Here is a 20,324-nt window from a genome sequence, read left to right on the forward strand (position 1 = left end):
CTTTGCTTCCAGGAATGACTGATCTGTGGATGTGCTTCCACAGGTAGAAGGGTGGGTGTAGGGGACACCTTTAAAGCTGACAGAATAAACATGATCATGGACATAAATATTCAATTTCTCATTAAGGCTTCAAAATGTGTTTAAGGGGGGAAAAAAGTGTATCTGGCCTGTGGTATGAGCAAGGATGAAAACATAGCAATTTGATGGTGGGAGTGAGCCACTTTTTATGGATAATACAGTAATACCTCGGTTCACGAACGCTTCTGTTCACGAACAATTCGGTTCACGAACAGTACCGTTCGCAAAATTTTGTTTCCACTCATGAACTCCGCATCAGGTGACGAACATGACCCGCGGCCATTTTCCCTGCTGTGACACACGGTCGTGGCTTCCCGTAGGGAGGGGGACTCTCCCTCCAAACAATAACCGCCTCTCCACCCGCCTTCCTGTCCTCCACGCCAGAAGTCGCCTCAAGCAAGGTTAGTGTTCTCTCTCTTCATACTGTACTGTACTGTACTTCTTTCATATTTTTGTGGTTTAAAAAAAAATACATATGGTTCAGAACGGATTAACCGTATTTACATTGAACCTTATGGGAAAATTTGATTCAGTTGGCGACCAAAATCGGTTGGCAACCAAATTTGTAGGGGTCAGAACGGATTAACCATATTTACATTGAACCTTATGGGAAAATTTGATTCGGTTCGCGACCAGAGTCGTGGAACAAATTAAGTTCGCGAACCGAGGTACCACTGTACTTTCTTCCTTTATCTCCCTTTTCTGCATCATCTGAAGCTCTGTAAATGACTATGGCTCTGTTCTATGGAAAGCCATGGCCAGGCTTAGCAGCTGAGATGGAGAGGGATCAATGACACAACTATCTCACATAGTGTTAAACAGCTCACAATAAATAGCTGATATGTATCTGCTTTCTTTCCCCTTGTTTGACACAGCTCTCAGTTTGGAGCAAGTCTAGGCTCAAGCAGTTGCTAATCTTTTAAAGCACTGATTGCCAACATAATGACTATCAGTAAAACTTGGAGCCTGTTCATTCTCAACAAGCAAAGGGTGCTTTTAAGGTGCGAAAGTGTACAAATGAATTCAGTGAGTCTGAGTCCATCTACAAGGCCCAGAAAGTGGGTTTCAAAAATAACAAGCAAGTCTTTTTAACGCTACTAACAGCACAGCAACCACAAAAAATCAAACACACAGAGAAACACAAATTATCCTCAGCTGTTGTTTATGTTTCATATTATGCTGTTATTTGCTTTTAAATGTCATAAGCTGCCCAGAGTCACTATTAGAAGATGGGCAGCTGTATAAATCGAAGAAATCAATCAATCAAATAAAAATAAACTAACATGGTAGGATAACGTTCTCCTTACTTGCGAATACTCTGGGACAATGAGGTTTGCCTATGCAAGGCAGGGGGTCTGTCAGAGCTGCTGTCCTGCCTCTTCAGTCTCGACTCTTGGAGGCTCACACTCTTTTGAAGAGCTGGGGTTTTTTTCAGAAGCTAAAAAGAGACATTGAGGTCATTAGCAAGAAAGACGGGGAAGAAGGACTGATCCAGAGACCACTCAACTAACCACACAAATTATGAATACTCAAGAAGTCATGCTCCCTGATCAAGGAGGAATCAGGACCTTTCTCCAGTTCTTGGCTAGATAAGCTGGACAAGCTAATTGGACAGACATAGATATTTGTGAGGGCAAAATGGTACCTAGATCAAATTACACCCTTGCCTCTGAAGCAGTTTATAACCTTAGGGACCAGTGAAGAAGGCAAAAAATGTAATGGAATAAGGGATGGGGTGGGATGGAATTTTCTACTACTGTGCGACATTCTACTACTGGGTGACATTCAGAAAAAGGCTCTGTAGAATACCAAAGAACTGGCTGGAGCGTACAAAAGATTTTACCTTGTACTGCATTTATATTATCCCTTCTCCCTGGTCACTAGCTAGTGAGCACTCACACAGTATGCACAGTAGAACACACAACACTTTTAAATGGTGCAAGACAGCAAGTCAATGCAATAAAAGCTAAGGTAACCTAATTGGCTGATTATCTTTGAAAGATTATTATAGTGACTTTTTGGAAGAAGTTCTATCTCAGGACAGATTGCCTGCATCCAGGGACGGTTTAATGAAACATAATGCTTAATTCTGATCACTGGGATCCAATTTAGCTTCAGCCTCTGACAACCACCCTATAAAGAGTGAATTATCAATGTTCTTCATCCTTGCTGAGTCAGCAGAATATCATGTGGCAGTTCTGTTTAAGGTAACACACACCTGGTCCGGGCAAGGTAAGTTGGCAGATCTTCCTTTGGGTTGCCGTCTTGACAGAATTGCTAGACATTTTGCTGACCAAGTCACTTGTATTGGCTTGGAGCTGGACGCCACATTGAACAGGACCCAGGTAATTAACTGTAGCAATATCAGGGAAGATTCTGGAGAAGGTGGTAGATGCAAAAGATCCTGACTGAAGCAGATTACTAGAATCCTTTCAGTCTGGGTCCAGGACATTGGATGGAAATTGCACCATCATTCTTGTGGATGACCAGGATTGAAACTTGATTGATGGGTGTGCAGCTCCTGTTTTCCTATTAGATCTCTTAGCAATGTTTGACGCTATGGAGCATTGTATCCTTCTGCACAAGGACTGGGAGTTAGGAGCACTGAATTAGAGTGGTTCTACTCCCTTTTAAGTGCCAATATGTTAACACCAGTCTATGATGGTGGGATTGAACAGTTCAGCCCACGGTCACTCCCACATGGGGTGTGAAAGCCAATTCTTGGAGAGTCACAAACCATAGCCTAATATCAGATCACTTTCAAGAGTGAAACATTATATGGAATATTTGGGAAGTGTTTTAACTTAGAGCAACTTGCTTTGAAGGACAAAACACTGCTTTGTGCTTGAAACAGCCTGACTCACACTTGAAACAGGATGTTTTGATTTTGAAACAGTTTTTGCACCACTTTAATGCACAATAATAAGAGTCATTTTTCCACACAGCAAGTAACACTGGAAATCTCACAGTTAATAGACATTTAAGAATCTCAGTAATTCATACCACCTTTTGGCTACTTTCCTCTTCTGTCTTCACTGGTGGGATTGTGATAGAAAGGTTGGGGGGCTTCTTGCTCTGAAGTCGACTACCGCTGGTGCTAGAACGGCTGCTTCCATTCTTGTTGCTGTCTGCCATCTTGGATTATTAGTATTAGCCTACCTGTAATGAGGAAAGAAACAAAGAATTTACAACTGAGCACTCCCTCATGTTCATTTATTAAAGACAACCTTCCCCGCATTTAAAGGCATCCTCCAGATGTTAAGCTTGTAACGTCTAACTCCCCCTGCCCCAGCCAGCAGAGGAGTGGCAGGTCCAACATACTTGGAAAGCTCCAGATTGGAGAAAGGTGACTTAGGGAGTGTGATGGATCAGTAGAATAACATACTAGACATCCTTTGGGCAACAACTATAGCTGTTTTCAGAGAGGCAGAGCAGCATGTGCAAAGGATTAATTAATTAGTTTAATTAATTAGTTTTGATTTGCAGGGCTGCGTTTCTTACCACAGCAACTCTAGGTGGCTAACAATAGATAAAACAGCATTGAAACAACATAAAAATCCTAAGGATAGCTCAGGTAAAAAAACCGATTAACAATAATGCAAAACCACAACTAAATGGATTTCAACTAACTATTCAGCCCCCAGCTCAGGAACACACAATTTAGACATGCATGAACCAGAAGGCTTTAGCTAATTGGCATATCTATATACTACTAAAACTCTCATGTCTGTAACCTTCAACTGGGCAAAACAGTGCATCACAGGGCAACAATTTTTGAACCAAGGTACCTCAAATGGACTAACTTACACAATGCGTCCAAAATTCAGGACCCATGACTCCTGTGGGATTGAAATTTGGGGAATTTGTGGCTGCTTCAGCACTCCTGTGCTGCCACGCCATTGCGGTCAGCCCAGGTCATGTGATCATCATGGGTGTATCCCCAATCTCTTTCCTGCCTCCCTCTGTCCTGGGCACCCAATCAGCTGGTGGCAAGGCCTGATGGGCGAGTGGCGATTGGCTGCTTTGGAAACAAGGCAGAAATTTGAAATCTCTTAACAGCAGTGGGCATTGAGGGAAGGATGAGGGAGTGACTTGGGTGCCTGCTGGCGAGGTAGGGCTGGCTGGGGGGCACTGGTGATAGACGGGTGAGCCCTCTTCCTCCCTCAAGGGAGGGAGCCCTTGGGGACATGCTGGAATGGGGAGTGGGGGTGCAGTTTTCCTCAGAGTCCACAGCTCCTTTTGTTCCACCTCCCCCCAACAAAGTGGCAGGCAGTTCCGCTGGTCAGTTGAGGAGGAGGAGGAGAAGGCGGCGGCGGCGGCTTCACTGGGCTCTTCTGAGGGTCATCAAGGGAGGGCAAATGGTGCAAGACTATATTAGATGTGGAAATGAAGGGAGGGAGGGTGGAAGGAAGGAAGAGGGAGGGAGGGATCCCTGACTTCTTTCCCACCTTCCTCTGGACCCTGTGCCCAACTGGCTGGCGGCAAGGCCTGATGGGTGAGCGGTGATTGACTGCTTTGGAAACGAGGCTGAAACTTGAAATCTCTTAACAGGGAAGGATGAGGGAGCAACTTGGATGCCTGCTGGCGAGGTAGGGTTGGCTGGGGGGTGCCAGTGGTCAATGGGTGAGCCCTCCTACTCCCTCGAGGGAAGGGGCCCTTGGGAACATGGTGGAAGTGGGGGATGCAGTTTTCCTCACGATCCGCAGCTCCCTTTGTTCCACCTCCCCCCAGCAAACTGGCAGGCAGTTCCACAGGGCAGTCGAGGAGGAGGCGGCTTCACAGGGGCTCTCCTGAGCGTTGTGAGGGGAGGGCAAATGGCGCGAACCTATAATGTGGAAAGGAGGGAGGGAGGGAGGGAAGGAAGGAAGGAGGGAGGGAGATTTCTGCCAGCTTCCCACAAGCAAAGTCAATAGGGAAGCCAGCAGCAAGTCACAAGTCACTCACATTCCCACTGCTTTTTTGCCCCTGGTCATTCTGTTTCTCTGTTTAGGTAAGGAAATATCTCTGAAACGATGACCCAACAGGTCACGGGTTGTCTAGTCAATATTTATTTCTGTTTAATTCATTTGTATCCTGCCTTCCTAAGTTTACTAAGCCTGTAAAGAGGATTTCAATAAAAACAATGTCTTTTTTTACATTTCTTCAAATCAACTTTAAATTTAAGTAACTTTAAGGCATTACTCTCCTTAAATCTGCAAGTTTTTTCCCCAGGGACCCCGCAGTCCTGTTTCTTTTTATATAAATTGCCCCTACACCCACACACACACACGCACACACACACACATCCCCAAGGGAGTGTAAAGCCTCTCCCTTTCTAAGGGTGTTCTTGTACAGAAATCCCATGTTTGCTTGAAGCCTGGCAAACACCATCCCCTCAAGGGACTATGCCATTCATCCTACATATCTATACCAATCCTTTTACAAAGTTTAAAAAAAAAACACTTCAGTTGTTCACTGATTTCCAGAAGGAGTCACAGAAATGAAGTTGCAGTTTTTCTATAGTGAGATTTGGATTCAGGTTTGAATCAAAGCTGGTGGCTTCTGAAACAGTACATCCCCCAAGTAGGCTTCTTTCAACCTGCCAAAGCAGGATCAGTGGTTAGTTTATACACCTTACCAGAATTTGCACTTATTTCAGAATTGAAACTTTCCTTCAGTCATCCTAACCTGTTTACACAAGGGACCTTCAAGAATGAAAATTAATAATCCTGGCTTATTCACGTTGACCAGTAGTTGTATTATTCTCTGCAGGAAGAAGGAACCTTCGGAGAATAAGAGCCATGCTATAAGGAACAGGATGGAAAGGCTCTGGATGGGATTTGCAATTACTGATTGGGTCAGCTAGGGTTTATAGTGCCACTTAAGTGACCTCACCAGCTCTACTACTGAAGCTATTTAGGTTAGGCTGTCTAAGCCTTGTGACCTATTAATACTAGCATGGGAAAAGCTAACTGCTCCTAACAGCTTACACAATGGTCAAATAATATCTTATACATATGTAGCATGCAGATGGTGACCAGTTATTATATACATCAGATCACAACAGGAGTCTCAAAGGCTCCACTAAAAATCATACCTACTTTTGTTCACTCAGTCCTTAATGTGGACAATGCTGTACTTTATATCCAGAGGAAAGAAGATTCCCCACCTTATCTTTACAACCAACTACTCACATTCTAATATGATAAAAATTATATGTTACAAGAGCTCTAAGAAAGATACTGGTGCACCAATGCCATTAACAGCATTAAAGAGCCATGTGCTTACCAGAGTTGCAGTGGCAATAATAATTATATTTCAGCAAGTTGGGATAAAAATAAAAGGTCTCCTTCAAGACAAGCTTCACTGGTGACCTCACAGACACCTTCATGCAACTTTCTTCAAGGTGTTACATTCCTGGGCAATGTTATGGAAATAGTTTGTGACTGCCTTGTTCCAGGATGTTTTTTTTTTTAAATTTCCTAATCTCATTTACACCTCTGGGATTTGCTAAAGGTCTCCCATTCAAGTACTAACCAGCTCAACCCTGCTCATTTTCCAAGCCCAACAAAGGTCAGCCAGTGGCTGAGGTCAAGTTGCTATGATTCATATGAACAGCACAGCACCAATCTGCTAAAGAGACAAAGGATGACAGTGGAACTAATAGAAAAGAAGAATCTACCCAGCCAATTCGATCTTGCAGGGTTGGCATGCTCTGGGTTCCTTCTATTAATGTCATCTATCAGGAGCCTGGAAGTGTGTCTTCTCTGTAGCAGCACCTGCCTTCTGGAATGAGGTTCCCCTGAGATCTGGATGGCCCCCACTCTGCTTTTGTTTGGAAGAGCCATGAAGATTATCTATCCAGTCTGTCATTCTTGCCATATTGTGTCTTCTTTTTTCCTTCTTCGTAATTAGTTAAATAACTTCGTAATTTCCTTGTTTTGATTGTTGTGAACCCCCCAGAGTTGTCAGAATTTGGGCAGCATACAAGTTTGATAGATCAATGAATGAATGAATGAATGAATGAATGAATGAATGAATCTGCAGAAATTCTGAATTCATTCTTAAGTTTTTAAAAAATAATTAATTAAGATTCTGAAAAGCTGAGACAAATAGTGGTGAGCCTTACTGGGCCTTACTGACAACAAATTGATAGTTAACCAATCACCAGATGGCATTCATCTGAGGAGTCTTAAAGATCTCTCATATGAAATTGCTGGTCTTCAGAAAAAGATATGCAAAAGGTCACCAAAACTGCCTTCTATACTAGAGGTTTCAAAGTGTCCTCTGTAACAACAATTTTTAAAAAGGGACTTGGAAAGATCTAGTAAATTGCATAATTTGTTTAACATCTATTCTAGGTAATTTACTGGAAAGCATTATTAAAGATAAAATGATCATTTAAACAAGTCTGTCTTTTGAGAAAGTACAGTGTCTCAATAATCATTCAGGGTTTTTACATCAAAGGAATATGGGTACCCGTCATAAATCAACTATGGAATCCACTTCCGGAAGGTATAATGATGGCCATAAATTTAAAAGAGTTGACAATCATGAAGGTCAACATATACTCTCTCTACATCAGAAGCATCAGAAGACCAAGCATTCCAGAACATGAAGAGGAAGCAAGACCTTGCAATTATGCCCTGCTTGGGGAATTCACAGAAATCCAACTGACTTTCACAGAAACCTGGATGCTGGACCTAATCTAATAAACTCTAAGAATGGAAAACTCAGTCCCGCAGCCACAAAACAAAAACATGGAAGTTTGTTCCCATCCTCACATAAAACCTTAACTCTTTCCCACAGACTTTATTTCCTTTCCTCCATTCCTTTCCTCCAAATAAAACATATTTTATTTCCATATTTTAAACTGTGGTCAAACCATCAGAAATGAAATGGGGATCTCCCTACTCCAGCCTTCTTTAAAGGGACCTGCAGTAAGTTGGGATTGCAATGCTCAGAATTCCCAGTGCAGCTCTGTTGGCTGGCGATCAAGAAACCTGCAGTTCCAGCATACTTGGAGGACGCCAGTTTGAAACAGCTTCTCCATTCAGTTCTAGCAGCTGGGAAAGCCTACATGTTAGAAGGTGCTAGAAGGTTCATAAGGTGCTTAACCAATGCTGTGCTAATGTTCAGAAAATAGTCCAATGCCAACTTGTGCTGAATCCTAAGATCGATTGCAATAACCCAAGTAACTCTACATGGGGCTCTACATGGGGCTGCCCTTGAAGACTATCCAGAAGTTGCAACTAGTTTGGAATGCAGTGGCATGCAGTTATGGGTGCCCTGTGGCTCACCCAGGTAATACCACTGCTGCGTGAGCTACACTGGCTTCCAGTTGCTTTCCGGATGCAATTCAAGGTGCTGGTTATCACCTTTAAAGCCCTATGTGGCACAGGGCCAGGTTACCTGCAGGACCACCTCTCCCTGAAGGTATCTGCCATCCTACTAGGCTAGATAGGGTGGGCTCACTCCAGGTCCCCTCCCTTAAATATTGTCATCTGATGGGACCTCGGAGGCATGCCTTCTCGGTGGCCACCCTAGCCCTTTGGAACAACCTCCCACCTGTGATCCAAGCGATCCCTACCCTTTTAGCCTTCTGGAGGGCTGTAAAGACTTGGTTCCTCCCCCGAGCACTGGGCTAGAATGGGGGTTGAGCTGCAAGGATGATTGGTTTGGCCCCTGGGGGGAAGAGTACTTTTGTTTTTAACTATGTTTTTTATGGATTGTTGTGAGCCACCTAGAGTGATATGAGATAGGTGGCCATATAAGTCCAACAAACGAACAAACAACTCTTGACTATAAAACCACAGTTCAGTCCAAATGCTTGATAAGAGTATCAATCTCACCTACTTCAAAGGTGACAGATTCAGCAGTTTCAAATGTCTCCTACAAGGAAGGAAGAGCTCGCTGCAGGGATGGGCAGCAAACAGACTGAGGATTCCCAGCAAACCCCAGAACAATCCATTACATATAAACAGGGGATATTTTCTTTGCCCGGACTTTGGAACTTTCCAATAAGGAAGTTAGGCTAGCCTACTTCTGTTACCATACACACAAGCAAAACCTTCTTACTTTAAGAAATATTTTGACCTGTAAGCAGGTTGGGGCTTCTGAAATTGGGATCCCCCTAGTTCTTATGTAGGCTTTATGATGTAACATTATGATGTATGATTTGAATTGTCTTAAACTGTTATTTTTTTGTTTCTCCACCTTGAGGAACACTGACTGATAGAACAATGAGCTACAAATTCCAGAAATAAGAAAAAAAAGATAAGTCAGCCAAGGTCCTCCAGTTTTCTTTCTGTTAACAGCAGCAAAACCAGGAAATATTTTCTGCGGGGGAGGGGGATGTGTCCTAAATTAGGCTCCTGAGACAAAGCAAGCTTGAGAGCAAGAAATAGGTATGGGGTTTTGTGTGAACAGATCAAGTTAAATTCATAGAGTAAAACAAGTTTTGGTCTAAAGATGTGTTTAGAGACAACTATTCCTTAGTTCTAAGTGTGTCTTCTCACTCAAACATATCCCTGTATTGTGCGTGGTTTTGTCTGAATCTTGGGATCTAGTAAAAACCGAAGCAGATCCCATAAGCTTTCAGACTGGCCCCACCCATTTCTGCAATATAGAAGAATATGGATAGAGTGATGCTTCTTTTAAAGGATATTTCATTCCCAGCATGAGGTAGTCTTTTCTGTTAGCAATGTGGATGTGCCATTGTGGTAAAACACGTCCCTCCTGTTTTACTGTTGCAGGAGAGGCTTAAGCAATAACAAAATGCAGTTGGAAATGTTTTTCCATACTCCCCGGCAAAAGTGTGTCTTTTCCTATTCTTCAGACATACAAAGTTCCTGCAAATGCATTTTTAAAAACTCACTGTAATGACACAAATGGCCATCAGAAGGCAGCAGCCCCACGCTGTTCAAGCTTTCTCCGCTAGCCTCATATAAACAAGAGCCTTACTGTGGCACCTCCAAGTCTTACTGTGAGGGTTTAGAGGAGAAAAATGGTAAACAAGGAGGCCCAACAGACTGCAATGTTTTTATTAGGCAGGTTCAAGTGCATTCAAGATAAGCAGAGGGACTGTTAAGAATTCCTTTTGTTAGGAATACCCATTGAGCATATATTGTACAGCGCCGAACTCCATGTAGGAGCCAGGACAACCCCTCTTGCATTTCATGTGTTTGTAATTTATACTTGCAATTTACACTTTCCTTCAGAAGCTCCTGCTAAGGCTCTGCAGATTCAGTCACCTACATCCCAGGGGGCACGTGGTTTTCAGGAAAGGGCCTTTCCAGCAGTGGCTCTTTTGCTTTGCCATGTTCTTCCCAAGAGTCCTGCCTTGCACCCACTCTGATCCTTCCTAGCGCTTGCCAAGGCCTCTTTTTTTACTAGTTTTTTCAGCTTTCTAACTTTTAATCACCTGCTGATCTGTTTTGCAGATGGATGCTGCTGTTAAAGAGTGTCAAATTTAGCTTGCTTTAACATATTCCGTCCTTACCAATCTGCCGCTCTCCAGGTAAAATAATCAGAAATCCCAGCCAGCATGAGCTGTGGTCCAATATAGGAGAGCCATGCCTTGGGGAAGGCTACATTAACTTTCATATAAAACATGGTGTTTTAGATATATTATTGTAAGCTGCCCCATAATATATTCAAAGGTATTGAATATACACTTAAAGAACTACACAGATTTAAAAAAGGTAACATGGGGTAGGCTCTGGACACTCTCATAATTGTAGGGGACTAAAATAGAAAAGTCTCCTTCAAGATAAGCTTGACTCATGGATACTTTAAGGAGATATCCATGTATCCTGTGGAAGTGGATGCCCTGGCCCTTTGAAATTCTTTTTCAGTTTCCTAGTCTTATCTACAACAGCCCTGGAAATCTCCCTTGCAAGGACTAACCAGGTCTGATCCTGCTTAGCTTCAGTGGTCAGACAAGAGCAGCTATCTGCTGAGACATCCCTAAACTAGATTAGTAGACACATATTTTCACTGTATACACTTCAACATTTATAGAGATATTATTAGGATAAAACAACTATATAACATAATTCAATTAAAGCATATTATTATAGTTGGTTTAGTAGTTTTGTCATTTCTGAGACATATGAGATACCATGTTTGTGTCTGTGTGTGTACATGCACTAAAAGTTGAGAGCACCTGTGTCCATTGTGCCCAGCAGATGAGCCGGCTCTTGCTACTGTACTAGCTTTATAGCAACCTTAAAGTGAGATCCCCTCTTTTGGAGAAGAGCAGCAGGCTTTAGTCCAGCATCCCAGCAAGAATATAGTGCATGGGAAAGGAAGCCATAAATGTTTCAGAGGCCTCTGTCAGGAAGGGAGCAATGTAATAAATAATCCAGGCTCTCAAGCATCTCAGGAGAACAAGCATCTTATACAGCAATTCTCAAAGTGCTTGAGCGGGCAAGAAAATAGAGCTCATGTCAACAGAGAATGAGGGGCTGGTGCATTAGTAGTTTGTCTCATCCATTATACATTTTAGGACCATTGCCATCTGAATGTTGAGGGGGGGAAATATTTATACAGGTCAATACAACCCACAAATAGGAAAGCAACACCAGCAGGTTAAGCAGGAATAATAGTGCAGAAATACAACCGGGCAAGGGTGTTTCTGGTGACCCCAAAACAGCCACTTCTTCAGGGACTGGTATTTTTGAGGACTGGACAAACTCCTGTACTGTGTTTCTTCATCTGCACCTCCTTGGCAGATACAGTGGATTGAAGGACTCATCCATATATCTGATTAGATTCCTGTGATTACTGAGAGGTCCCATATTGACTCCCGCATTTCCTATGGATGTTTCTTGCTCTTGGGGATCCTACAGCTGGTTGCCTGAAACAAATCATTTCATAACCAAGTAGGGCCTTGAACTTCTCCATTTGGAGTGCTTGACATACTAAATGCACCACAAAGAACATGCAACTTCCTACGCCAAATCTGGCCTAAAAGTAAAGTACTGTTCTGTTTCCAGTGGGAAGTTATGCATTGGTAAGATTATTTAGCCTGCCTGAAATCTCTATGCTATCAAACAAATTGGAAGCTTTATCAAGGGGCCATCATCTACTTTGGAAGCCCAAAATAGAAGTCCCCCATCCCCATTTTCCTATATAGCACTTTGCTCAGGCTGTAGCTGGGGAAGTTCTTTTCAACTTATCTTACACATGAAGATCAGGCTTGAACTATATGCATAATACAGTTAAGGTGTTGGAATAGGTCTGGAAAGTTCCAGGTTCTAGTCTACTCTCAGCCATAAATGTTCCATGCATGACTTTGAACCAGTTACTCTCTCTCAGCCCACACCGCCCAACCAGGTTGTTATTGTAAGGCAAAATAGGAAGAGAGAGCGCTATGTACGCTACCTTAAGCTCCTGTATAAAAAGCAGAATAAACTTCTAACAAATAAATCATCTGTTTGAAGAGAAAACAGGGATTATGTTCCTTTGGCAAGAGAGTACCCCATTCATAGAGAGAATGACTAATTATACAAGAATGGCCACCAAACCCAGCTGCCAGCACTGCCCTTAAGAGTTGGTTTGTTTTTTTAATTTAATCATCTAGCTAGCACTACAGCAAAGAGCAGGAGCTCTCACTCCACCAGCATAATAACATGCCTCATCAGTTGGCAGAAAGTCATATCTGGGCCCTAGATGACTTGTTTTTCCATGACAGGCAACTTGCCAAGGAGGAGCATTTAACAATGAGTGGTTTACCATACTTATAGAATGAAAGGAGGACCATTAGAAGTTGTGGCTTAGTGTGATGGTATGTGGGAAAGACCTTGGGAGACTGGGCAAAGAGATGCTGCCAAGGGAATGATCAGATAAGAGACAGCATAGCCCACAACTGGATAGTGGGCGGGGCAAGAGGCTCAGAAGAGATCCTCCCTGGTTTCTTGGGCTGTAAAGGAGACTGGGGGTAAGGAGAGGATTGTACTTTCAGACTTGCAAGATTGATGTCAGCCTCCCAGGGTAAACCAGATAAGAATCACAACCAGTTGAGCTAATTCTACTTTATTGTAAAGCTATATTGACAAAAATGTGCAAGTCTGAAAGTACAATTCTCCCCCCCGCCCCAGTCTCCTTTATAGCTTAAGAAACTAGGGAGGGTCTCTTCTGAGCCTCTTGCCCCACCCATTATCTAATTGCAGGTTTTCTTGTCTCTTATCTGACTGCTCCCTTGGCAGCATCTCTTTGCCCAGTCTCCCAAGGTCTTTCCCACATACCATTACACTTAGCTTCTTTAACCTCCATTCTTCACGAGGGTGACTGCAACCAAAACAAGAGCTATTGTGTCCAAGTGGGCTTAAACGCAAGACTTGCCACATTATGAGAATCAGCCCATCTTGGACCATCGAAGTAATTCTTCAACACATATTGAATAAATGAACTGGCATAGCAGAAACAGAAACTCTTCTCTTAACAGGAAAACAAATGTTTATCTCCACAGGAATGAACTACCAGAAGGCAGTGAAATCATCTTGGAGGCCATGTTAGCTGGGGAGTTATGGAGGTTGAAAATCTAATTCATTTGTGGGGCACTAGGCTGGAGAAAGTTAGGGTATATAAACAAAGCCTCAGTTTGCAGCCACAGTAGATGAGAGAATCTTCTCTTACAAATCAAATATATGCTGCAATTTACATTTCGTTGCTAAAGCAAACTGTTTTGAGGATTTATTTTTTATACTGTACCATATAATGATTAGACTGTCTCATTAGATATACATGTATGCAAAGGACCACATTTAATCCCTATCAGTTATTTCAGTCTTCCGCAATTTGATACCTTTTAGAAATATTGGACTACAACTCCCATTATTCTCAGTCATCAGGAGTTGTGGTCCAACACACTTGGAGAACACCAGACCAAGAAGGCCAGCTATTCCCATCCAATATATGATGAATGACATCTTCCATCATCCCCTGCCAGCACGCACAATAGGTACTGGCTGGACATGATGAGGACTGTGTTCCAAATACATTAGTGCACAGGATTGAGAAGGCTTCATTTGGATATGAACTTAGCAGTCATGCATAAACAAAGTCCCAAATAAAGTTTAGTTATAAACTAGTGTAGATTAAATAATGCTGCAACATAGTCATTGCAAATCAATCAATCATTCGGGAAGCAGTATTTATTTCAAGTTATTTCTAGAATAGAATTAACTGTCCTATGTTTTTTGAAAAATAATCATTTCTCAAGCTTATTCCCAAGGTTTTGTAGCCATTAGAGTATCAATCAGCTGTAAAAGTCAAGCAAGGATAGTTTATTTGGCTCCATCACAGAAAGTTTAGCTCACTGGTAATTTTTGGGTGGTACTGATTCTTCAAAGAGAGCCAGTCTGGGACAGAGGTTAAGGCACCAGGCTAAAAACCAGGAAACTGTGACTTCTAGGCCTGCCCTAGTCATAAAACCAATTAAGTGGCTTTGGGCCATTCAGACTCTCAGCCCTAGGAAGAAAGTAGTGGTAAATCACTTCCAAAAATGTAGCCAGGAAAACCTCCAGACAGTCGCCAGGAGTCAAAGATTGACTTGAAAGCACCAAAAAGAAAAGAAAAAAAGCCCTCTCCAAAGTTGCATAATCCACTCAGTAACACACACAGCCACATAACCCACAGGTTGTTTTTTTTCCCTGTTTGCTCACATGCTTAACAACTACCTCACAACTGCCTTGGGATAGGTTCAACATACAAAAGAGAGTCTCAGTCGGGGTGGAAAATTTCCCTTCCAAGGCCCTGCAGACAGCCAGAAAAGAGACTTACTCTCCGTTAGCAAGGAAGAGAGTGAACCATCTAGATAGGCCAGCTGTAATCTCTATCACTTTGGAACAGGAGAATTTGATGGGGCACAAGGGGAAGGGAGAGAGAAAGAGATGTTCCAAGCCAGACAAGGTCAAAACCATGTAGTGGTTTGCCAGAGTGAGGTTGTTCACAGAAGAACAGGTATCTCCAGTGCTTTCCCCCATGTTGCCCCCTGGCTAATATAGTTCAGTTGGCTTTCCTAACAATGCAATGCAACAATCCTGCTTGCTTTGATTTTATTTATTTAGTCAGTATGCTGCTGCTGCTGCTGTTGCTGAATCCATTCAGACTTCCTCAGTTATAGAAGGATCCTATAATCAAAAGACTGAGCTCATGGAAGAGAAATAAACATTTACTTAACAACCCAGCTGGTGACTGCTGAAGGAACAAATAAAGAGAAAGCCGTTTCAGCTAGATGACACTTAAGCTTTTAGCCAGATGAGGGCAGCCAGTGGCGGTGCCTGGAACCAAAATACAAGTAAGGTCCATGCTGTCACAGGGGCAGCATAGCAATTAACAATCATTCCCAAGTAATTGGGACTCAAGACCAACTCTTACAACCCTCACCCTCCCTCCAGCCTTCCTAGCATGGTAGCCTCAGAGGCACTGGGATTAAAACCACCAGATTTTCCAACCAGTCTGGCTGTGGAGAAGGCTGCTAATCAAATGTGCCTACTACTTTGTACTGATATCATACTTTTCCTGCATGGAGATCAAGTCGGCCTTAATGTTATTCCCCAAACAATAGTCCTGTGAAGTAGATTGGGGTGAAAGAGAATAATTGGCCCAAAGTAACTGAGTGAGTTTCCATGGCTGGTGGTAGATTTGTACAACCGAACACCTTAGCCTCTATTCAGATAATACAGGGATAACACTAGTCACATTCTGTATATATTCTATCTGACTTCATCATTTGAAGCTGGTTAGTAACCCTGATTAAGAAATGTCAGCCCCACTAGTAGACCAGACCAGGAAATCAACTCCACAGGAAGGCTACAACTACCTTTCTTGAGATTGGCTATAACAACAGAATCTTGCAAGTCTGGTTGTGCTAAACTTCCTCCTCCTCCTCCTCCTCCAGTGAATTAGGGAGGCATCTGCCTGAGCCACTTCCTAAAGTTATCTCATTGTTATGGATTTTAAAAAATGTTTCAACCCTTTTGCCTAGGTAATGGATCCTGCTATTTCTGTCAAGGTCACCTTACTCATTCTACACAAAGTAACTGTTGTGTTACAGGGTAGAAGTTGCTCTGTTTTCATGTGGGTGGGTGTTGATGTATGATGCTGTAATGCTGATCTACAGAGAAAATACTTGGAGCTCACATTGAGAGGTAGAAGAACAATCATACTCAAATGCTCCTGCTGCTATTAGAAAGACCAGGCTTCTGAAGGAGGAGCCCCCTGTCTTTGCCCGAGCCAGCTCCTGAAAAAGGAACATGCTCAAAAGGGGTCCTGCTCCTCTTCCTTCCTTTCTCAAATGGAGCTCACTGGCCTCTGGTTGCCACCATCAGCTCTTCTGCAGCCACAGGCTGGCAATATCAGTCAAGATGAAGACTCCTTGGGCTGGTAGTTGATTAAGATAGTCAGGAAGTACAGCAGCAACTGATTAACAAAAACAATTAGTGCTTTGTGGCCCAAACAGCAGAAGGACCAGCTCATGGCGGCCTGTCCTGCTAAGGGGTAAAGATAGCTAAGGTGGCTTAGGACCAGCAGAGAAAAAGCATGGAAGATCCACTCCAGAAAGGGCAAAGGAGATCCCTTTCATCAGCCTCATTTTGGGTTGCAGTTCTATTCATGCGAAAGAGACAGTGAAGAAGCTTGTAGGCTTGGCCAAGATGTTTGTGCCTGAGGCAAAGCAGTACTGTACATTGTTTCCCTTTAACCCACTAAGCCAAAATGCATAACACCCAAGGCTGCCAGGACATTTTGACACCGGAGGGAGGTCCTCTCCTCTTCCCATGAAGTAAAAATAGAACGTTGCCCAATTAAATGGCTAGCAGGTTGCTTCCCAAATCTCATTCTGCCTACAGCAAGTCCAAATGGGCTGCTGTCCCCAGCATGATGCTTTTTCTCTTTTCTTTTTTATTTATATTGTTATAAATCTTGATCCATTGTATTGTTTCAATAAGTGATGTTTATTGGATATGATTAGAGATTAAGGTATCTAAGCAATAGAATGTTAATGAAGTACTGTATTAAAAATAGAGAAAAGAAAGAAAAAATCTATCAATATCAACTACAATTTAGGATGTCAGTATTATAAGCATAAAATTATTTGGCTTTTCCATCCAACGTTAAATATAACATTAAAATAAGAACCACTGCAACTCACATCAAACTGATTATATGATAATGTTAGCTCATTAAACTAATTACTTAATAAAATCTCCATTGTATTATAAATATATAAGTTGATAAAAGAAAAAGAAAAGAAAGACGAAGCAAATTTAACAAAAGTTAAAATACCTAAAAAGTTTTTAAAAAAGAAAGAAAAAGGAAGATAATACTAATACTAATGCTAATATTAATAATAAAAAATAACTACTGGTTTCTGACTCCCCCTTTTTTATACATTTGCTAATCTGCAATATTTGTGGACATTCAGGCCCACTTAAAAGCCAGACTGTAAGTGGCTATGTTGCTTTTTCAAAAATAAGCCAAGAGTCATGGCTTATCATGTGAAGATGGCTGCTGAAAAAGAGGCCTTAAAAAATGAGCCTCGGACTAAGCACCAGCCCACTATTCTCTCCACCGAAGTAAATAAGTGAATGAACACAGCAATTGACTTCCTATTATTATTATTATTAATTATTATTATTTATTGGCCACCCAGCTCCAAAGGGAATAATCATATTCCATCACTTCATCCTATACCAGACTTTCCCAGGCTGGTACCTTCCAGATGTATTATTACTAATTTGGTTGGTGAAATAATTTGTATTCTGCTCTTCTTCCCAATGGTGCCAAGAGCAGTACACAGAAAGATAATAATAAATTAATCTTCAATTTTAAAAATTCAATAAAGGAATCTGTGACAAAGGAATCTATCATAAATTAAAACACTAAAAATAATAAAAGGGCAACACTGGGACTGCAGTTCCCAGGAATTATGGCCTTCTGTGGCCTCAACACATCTGCAAGTGTCAGACTGGCAAACGCTGCCTTATCCTATGTTTTTTATTGCCATATAAATCTCTGGCTGTTGCCTTCCTCTCCCTAGGTTTACTTCCACCCACCTCCTCAATCAACAACCTTCAGACTTGCAACTACAGCTTCAAGCCACTTTCTGCCCATTTCAAATATTCTCAAGCTAAGATAGATGACTCTCAGATTTAAAACAGGGCAAAGGTCAGTCATATGAGCAGAGAGGAAGCAGTTTTTGTTTTTAAGAAGTAAAGAGGAGGAGGCCTGCCCATTGTCATCTCACCAGGGAATGCAGTGGAAACCTCGGCCTATCGGAGAGGTTTCATTCAGCAAACCACAGTGTGGCTCCATCAGAAGCCTACGACAGCGGCTACACCTGTCTGAATTATTCTGCCGAATGAAAGTTTAAGGACAATGAAGGGAAAGCATTCCTCACACGTTAGCCAGAGGATAGGGAAGTTTCAAGCGATTAACTTCCAGCTATTTTAAGAGTGTGCCACCTCAATTCTCAATTAAGTATGTTTATGAGAAAGCTGCATGCAACACTAGAAGTGGGAATAAATGGCAGCCAACCTCCATATTCCCACAGGAGTGTGTTAACATCCTCCCAACTGACTGAGGTCTGGGTCTGTCTTAGGCATGAGCTCACCAAGTAGCTCTGGTCAAATGCTTCCCGTTCTCAATCCATAAAACAAGAAAAGCAATGCCGTTATTTTTTACTGATAGATTTATAGCCTGCCTTTTCTCCAGGAATTCAAAGCAGCCTGTATGGAACACCCTCCTCCAATTCCCTGTGAGGTTTGCTGGGCTGAGAGAGAAGGACTGTCCCAAAGTCACCCAAGGGACTTCTATGGCTGAGGGCTGGCTTCCCAACTCAAGTTCAAAACCTTCAGTGCTACATCACCCTGGCTGCACACAGCAGTGACCCACCACATCACAAGTTGCTACAAAGGCCCAGCAAAGAGGAACTTCAAATGACATGACATTTTAGCAATAACTCCAATGTTTGAAATAGTATCTCCCATGAACTTTGAGCTGTCTGAATGACATCTGGCTCTCATTTTTCAACCCATGAATGCTTCTTGGTGGGTGCCTTGAGCAGTGTGAAGAAACAAAATTGAGATTAATTTATTTTTAGACATAATCAAGCCACAGATTAAGCTATCTAGCTATCAAGCTATCAATCAAGCTATCCATATGAGCTGGCAGCCAACCATGGCTTTATAGTAGGAGAGATTCAGAAACAACAAGCTACAAATAGACATACTACCAGTGCCTTTATTATTATACATAATAAAGCAGGTCAGTTTACACAATTAAAAATTGTTAGTCGTTAAGGCGCTATAATGCTCTTTGTTTGGCTGCACAAGACAAACATGGTTACTCCTCTGAAGCCATATTCAAGAAAAGAAATACAAAATTTGACGTAACTTCTCTGGGAACCATTGCTTAAACAAGGAATAAAATATTAGAAAAGTCACAGAGAAGTAAAGAGTCATGGTTTCATGCAGCACAATCAAACATTGATTAGTGTCAGTCCAACATTTTAAAATTGTCATTTTATGATAAGATCTAACATCATTGTTTAAGGTTATACAGCAAATGCACATTTCCTGACAGCCTTTTATCACTTGCATCTCACTGCAGCACACACATGCCCCAGCAACACCATGACATTGCCATACTAGGCAGGAAGGCTTAGCAATGGTAACTGATACACCAACTTCATGACTTGCTTGGACTACTCTAATGTGTTCCTCATGGGGCTGCCTTTGAAAACCACCCAGAAGCTTGTTTGTACTGCATGCAGAAGCCTAGTTGTGAGGTACACATTGCCATGAGGTCAATACATCAGGGCTGAAGGACCTGCATTGTGTTTCTGTTGCTTCTGGGTGCATTTCAAAGTGCTGATGTTAACCTAGAAAGCCCATTACGGCTTGATTTCAGGACTGTATTCTCCAACCAGAATCAAACCCATATGTTCCATGTATCCTGGGTGAAACTGCTGCTGATTCTCCATGTCTGGAAGGTGAAGTGACCTGAGTCCCCTAGGCGTTTTTTTTCCAGTATTTGTGCCCAACGTATGCAACAGCCTCCCTCTAGAGATTACTGTAGACTTGCACCCATGTGGTTATCCTTCTGGAAGTGTTTAAAGATGGAACTCTCTGGGAGAGCTTACGTGAATTACAGGAGTTATTTCTGTGTTGGCTGATTATAAACTTATGTTAAAACTGTGTTGTTTGGAATGTTTGTTATTTATATCTTGTTAGCTTTAATCTTATTTTTTTCCATGAACA

The 20,324-nt window shown here is 42.1% G+C and overlaps 1 protein-coding gene across 9 annotated transcripts in view; it reads right to left on the reverse strand.

Annotated features, from left to right (window-relative positions):
• The window catches only part of RHBDF2 (rhomboid 5 homolog 2), a 76,924-nt gene that overhangs the window by 26,677 nt on the left and 29,923 nt on the right, over positions 1–20,324 (reverse strand). For all 9 annotated transcript variants that reach the window (XM_007431843.4, XM_088133402.1, XM_088133403.1 and 6 more), the window contains 2 exons: positions 3,085–3,237; positions 1,386–1,516 (listed from right to left, as the gene is read on the reverse strand). In XM_007431843.4, the coding sequence (XP_007431905.2) occupies positions 1,386–1,516; positions 3,085–3,213 (260 nt within the window). In that variant the 5' untranslated portion in view covers positions 3,214–3,237. The remainder of the gene's footprint in view (positions 1–1,385; positions 1,517–3,084; positions 3,238–20,324) is intronic.

The sequence above is a fragment of the Python bivittatus genome, unplaced genomic scaffold (assembly GCF_059951505.1).
Source record: "Python bivittatus isolate LINGU-HERP-01145 unplaced genomic scaffold, Pbiv_v1 ctg000080_np1212, whole genome shotgun sequence".
In the NCBI taxonomy this organism is placed as follows: Eukaryota; Metazoa; Chordata; class Lepidosauria; order Squamata; family Pythonidae; genus Python; species Python bivittatus.